This window comes from Lissotriton vulgaris, chromosome 5, assembly GCF_964263255.1.
Source record: "Lissotriton vulgaris chromosome 5, aLisVul1.2, whole genome shotgun sequence".
NCBI classification, from domain to species: Eukaryota; Metazoa; Chordata; class Amphibia; order Caudata; family Salamandridae; genus Lissotriton; species Lissotriton vulgaris.
Genome location: NC_141693.1, coordinates 1,613,277,702 through 1,613,283,701, shown reverse-complemented (window position 1 = coordinate 1,613,283,701; position 6,000 = coordinate 1,613,277,702). Strand labels below are relative to the sequence as shown.

The following is a 6,000-nucleotide window of genomic DNA, read 5'->3' as shown; positions in this document are numbered from 1 at the left end:
TCCCCTCAGAGAACCTGTTTCGTAAGGCCCTCAAAACCTGGATCTTTAATGCCTCTGACACCCTTTGTCTAGCACTAATTTAATTCAATTTAACCCCCTCACCGCACAAATTACTTTCAGGTCCACTATCTTTCCCTCTCTCCTGGTGCTATGAGCATTTCCTTTCTTTCCTCCTCTGTGACACGTTATTACTAGCGCCAAGATGCTCCGTGGAGTGTAAGTCGCGCTCTATAAAAGCCATATCATATCATATCATACACAGGTACAAGTAACAGACTCCAGGAGTACTTGTGCAACTCCAGGGTGCATGCACACACCTCATCCTCAACATCCCCTGCAACAGCCACATGACCTTCCACTTGAGATACCTACAATAGTCCCACAGTCAACTGCAGGTTCACTTTCATACTCCTCAGCCACACTCAGTAGGCACTCCACAGGCCCAGCCCAATAAACTAATATGGACGTCTACTATCCAACACCCCGTTGCCCGCAGTCCGTCCTGCCGCCCTTGGCCTGGGCACCATTCATGACATCCACAGTACAACTGAATGCGGCTGATAGTTCTCATACCTCTGAACACAGATCCTGGTACTCCCTCGTGGACACCTACATATTACCCATGATCTGTACAACTCCAAGTGACTCTTCTGTCCCTGTCTTTAATTGCAGTATTGCAAGCCAACCCCCCCCTTCTACATTTTGTAACCATCACAGGTGTGCATTGCTATCCATGTATGTAGTTGTTGGAATATTGTGACCTATGTGTGTCCTCAACCGGACTCAGATCCCAGTGTGTGGATGGCTGCAGTTTGTTCAACACTCTGGCATTTTTTACATGTCCCCACACATATGTTTTTGCATCTGGGTACAAAACGTCTCCATCACTGCGTATTATGTTATTTATATTTATTTTCTGATCTTGTGCGTGAAACATGAGTAGGTGCTGTACCAAAAGGGGGGGAATCCAAAGTTCACAGCTGGAGATTTGATGCCTTACAGGTTGAGTCAACAGAGTCCAGGCCACAGTGCTTGGCATCATTGGGCACACTGCGACCAGCAAGTCCATGTGGGAGAGGCAGAAAGTCAATAAGGTGATGCTGTTGCACACGAAGGCAAGATGCCAGACCAGGTGACCTGGGAGCCTGGGAGTTGTGCATGGCCCTATGCCTCTCAACGTCTTGTCCATGGATGACCCACCTTCCTTGGGGTACCCTCACGTGCAAGTCTTGACGATGCCTGGGATGCTCCGTCTGACAATTCCTCCTCCTCCTCCCTCCCTGTGCCTGTTGTTGGTCTTTGCCTAGATGTTTCTGGCCTTGTGACACAGGGAGGGTGCTGTATGTTGACAGCGATCAGACGGAGTGATTGGTTAATTTCCCTATGCACCGTCATGAGCTCATCCAGTCTTGCCTCCACCCGACCCTGGTGTCGTTCTTGACTGGCATGTAGCTTGGCCTGCTGATTTGTCATTTTGTTGAGGGCCTCCACTACCAGGCTGAACTCCCTTGTGTCCCGCTGGTATACATCCATGATGTCTCTGAGTTCTGCCATACCGCGCCCTGCAGCTGGCTGGTCAGGTTCTCGCCTCCGCCTTGCGCTACTCCCACCACCCCTGTCCACACCAGCCCGGCCTGCATTTGTGGGCACATCAGGTCGATGGGACCCATGAGTGCTGGCAGTGGTGGTGTCGTCTGCCACCTCCTGGGTGCCCGGCGAACCTTGTCCCTCATTGTCAGACTGGCTCTGTTGTGGATTATGGGCAGGACTCCGAGCTATCTGCTGGGATGTGGCGGGAATGGGTGTGGTGGTTGGCACAGATGTATCTGTTCCAGCTGCTGCACGGGTTTGGGATCCAGAGGGGCCAGGTTGGTTGGGGTCATCCACAGTGTGTTGAGAGGCATCGCTGTCGGTGGGGTCAGGGCCGTGCTGAGCCTGGGACTGTGATCCATCTCCCCCCTGGTTGGGGGTAGTTTCCACACGTTCCCCTGTGGGTGTGAGAGACAAACACTGTTAATGCACTATCATGCAACATCCAATTTTGATATCCATTGCCGTTAGCACTGTTCTACCTACTTTGGATTGTTGTAATTGTTCACTTGTGTATGGGTATGCTGTGGGATGAGATTGACATGTGCTCAGGGGTGCTTGACATGTTGGGTACTGTTTACGATGACTGGCACAGCCATTGCTGTGGTTTGTGTCGCCAGCACCACACAGATATAGCTGTGCTCTGTGGGGCCCAATCTGCCCAATGCAGCGTCAATCCTTATGCCTGGTTCAAGCATGCACAGGGTTTTAATGCAGCATGTTTATGATGGAGACTGAGTGGAATTTTGCTGATTTCATTCAGCAACTTTTGAGAGGTGTTGCTGTGCCGTGAGGGCCACCCACTGCCAACCCCCCAGGACCAGTACACCTACTTCTGGCACAGGGCTTTAGAACATGGCACTTCTCCAAGATGCATTACCTTGTCAATACAGAGGTCCATGGTGCTACTTGAGTGCATCCACAGCGTTCCAAAGCTGTGGCAACAGCATTGTGTGAGAGGCACAATGGACTTGTGATTCAGCACTGTGCTTTTTTTGCTTGGATGCGTCATCAGATCAGTCTTTTTTATGTTGTGTTACATGATGATTGTGACAGTGGTGCACTCCATTGCCTGTCCCCAGAGGCTCAGTTTCTGTAAGGGGTGTGTGTGACAGGCCATGCTAGTAGTTTGAGTGTGATTTGCAAGTGGGCGTCCCTTGTGGTGTATCTGTCCCCCCATGAAGCATGCTGCCATGATAGTGGTTGTGAGTTCCTGTGCAGGATATCTGACCTTGTCCTGGTATTAGTGTTTGCACGGGTCACAGGAGGTCCTTGTGCTGCCTACACCAGGGCCCAGTGTCCGCTATCTTGTCAGTACTTTCACACTCCCTGTGCATTGAGCATGGTGCATGGGTGTGTACCTGGGCCATATGGGTTGAGTGCAGCCTCCTACACTACACCTTGCACCCTCTCACCCTCCCCCTTGCAGCCTTCTGGCACTCCCCTTACACCCACCCCCATACTGTTAGACACTGCTGGGAGTCATAGCCACACCCCCCATACTGTTAGGCACTGCTGGGAGTCATGGCCACACACCCCCACACCACCCCCATACTGTTAGGTACTGCTGGGAGTCATGGCCACACACCCCTACACCCCCATACTGTTAGGCACTGCTGGGAGTCATAGCCACACACCCCACACCACCCCCATGCTGTTAGGGACTGCTGGGAGTCATAGCCACACCCCCCCACACCACCCCCATATAGTTAGGCACTGCTGGGAGTCATGGCCACACACCCCATACTGTTAGACACTGCTGGGAGTCATGGCCACACCCCCCCACACCACCCCCATACTCTTAGACACTGCTGGGAGTCATGGCCACACACCCCATACTGTTAGGCACTGCTGGGAGTCATGGCCACACAACCCCACACCCCCCACACTGTTAGGCACTGATGGGAGTCATAGCCACACACACCCACACCACCCTTATACTGTTAGGCACTGCTGGGAGTCATGGCCACACACCCCCACACCACCCCCATACTGTTAGGCACTGCTCGGAGTCATGGCCACACACCCCATACTGTAAGGCAATGCTGGAAGTCATAGCCACATACCCCCACCCCCCACCCATACTGTTGGGCACTGCTGGGAGTCATAGCCACACACCGCCACACCACACCCATACTGTTAGGCACTGCTGGGAGTCATGGCCACTCACCCCATACTGTTAGGAGCTGCTGGGAGTCATGGCCACACACCCCCACACCCCCATACTGTTAGGCACTGCTGGGTGTCATAGCCACACAACCCCACACACCCCCATACTGTTAGGCACTGCTGGGAGTCATGGCCACACACCCCCAAACCACCCCCATACTGTTAGGCACTGCTGGGAGTCATGGACACATACCCCCACACCACCCCATACTGTTAGGCACTGCTGGGAGTCATGGCCACACACCCCATACTGTTAGGCACTGCTGGGAGTCATGGCCACACAACCCCACACCCCCCATACTGTTAGGCACTGATGGGAGTCATAGCCACACCCCCCCACACCACACCCATACTGTTAGGCACTGCTGGGAGTCATGGCCACATACCCCCACCCCCCACCCATACTGTTGGGCACTGCTGGGAGTCATAGCCACACAAAGCCAAACCACACCCATACTGTTAGGCACTGCTGGGAGTCATGGCCACTCACCCCATACTGTTAGGAGCTGCTGGGAGCCATGGCCACACACCCCACACCCCCCATACTGTTAGGCACTGCTGGGTGTCATAGCCACACACCCCCACACACCCCCATACTGTTAGGCACTGCTGGGAGTCATGGCCACAACCCCCCACCACCCCCAGACTGTTAGGCACTGCTGGGAGTCATAGCCACACACCCCCACACCACCCCTATACTGTTAGGCACTGCTGGGAGTCATGGCCACACACCCCTTACTGTTAGGCACTGCTGGGAGTCATGGCCACACCACCCCACACCCCCCATACTGTTAGGCACTGATGGGAGTCATAGCCACACACACCCACACCACCCTCATACTGTTAGGCACTGCTGGGAGTCATGGCCACACACCCCACACCACCCCCATACTGTTAGGCACTGCTCGGAGTCATGGCCACACACCCCATACTGTAAGGCACTGCTGGAAGTCATAGCCACATACCCCCACCCCCCCACCCATACTGTTGGGCACTGCTGGGAGTCATAGCCACACACCGCCACACCACACCCATACTGTTAGGCACTGCTGGGAGTCATGGCCACTCACCCCATACTGTTAGGAGCTGCTGGGAGTCATGGCCACACACCCCCACACCCCCCATACTGTTAGGCACTGCTGGGTGTCATATCCACACACCCCCACACACCCCCATACTGTTAGGCACTGCTGGGAGTCATGGCCACACACCCCCACACCACCCCCATACTGTTAGGCACTGCTGGGAGTCATGGCCACATACCCCCACACCACCCCCATACTGGTAGGCACTGCTGGGAGTCATGGCCACACACCCCATACTGTTAGGCACTGCTGGGAGTCATGGCAACACAACCCCACACCCCCCATACTGTTAGGCACTGATGGGAGTCATAGCCACACACCCCCACACCACACCCATACTTAGGCACTGCTGGGAGTCATGGCCACACACCCCCACACCACCACCATACTATTAGGCACTGCTGGGAGTCATGGCCACACACCCCATACTGTTAGGCACTGCTGGGAGTCATGGCCACACACCCCCACACCCCCATACTGTTAGGCACTGCTGGGAGTTATGGCCACACACCCCCACACCAGCCCAATGCTGTTAGGTACTGCTGGGAGTCATGGCCACACACCCCCACACCACCCCCATACTATTAGGCACTGCTGGGAGTCATGGCCACACACCCCATACTGTTAGGCACTGCTGGGAGTCATGGCCACACCCCCCACACCCCTACATACTGTTAGGCATGACTGGGAGTCATACCCACACCCCCCCCACACCCCCATACTGTTAGGCACTGCTGGGAGTCATGGTCAAACACCCCCACACCACCCCCTTACTGTTAGGCACTGCTGAGAGTCATGGCCACACCACCCCCATACTGTTAGGCACTGCTGGGAGTCATGGCCACACACCCCATACTGTTAGGCACTGCTGGGAGTCATGGCCACACACCCCCACACACCCCTATACTGTTAGCCACTGCTGGGATTCATAGCCGCACACCTGCACACCGCCCCCATGCTGTTAGGCACTGGTCGGAGTCATAGCCATACACCCCTATGCCACCCCATACTGTTAGGCACTGTTGGGAGTCATAGCCACCCCCCCACACCACCCCCATACTGTTAGGCACTGCTGGGAGTCATGGCCACCACCCCCACACCACCACCATACTATTAGGCACTGCTGGGAGTCATGGCCACACACCCCATACTGTTA

At 54.9% G+C, this 6,000-nt stretch overlaps 1 protein-coding gene across 1 annotated transcript in view; it reads right to left on the bottom strand.

Annotated features, from left to right (window-relative positions):
* Positions 1 to 1,173: 1,173 nt before the first annotated feature.
* Positions 1,174 to 6,000, bottom strand: part of LOC147716824 (uncharacterized) — a 102,484-nt gene continuing 97,657 nt past the window's right edge. The window contains exon 2 of the mRNA XM_086919781.1: positions 1,174 to 1,988. Within this exon, the coding sequence (XP_086775907.1) occupies positions 1,174 to 1,988 (815 nt within the window). The remainder of the gene's footprint in view (positions 1,989 to 6,000) is intronic.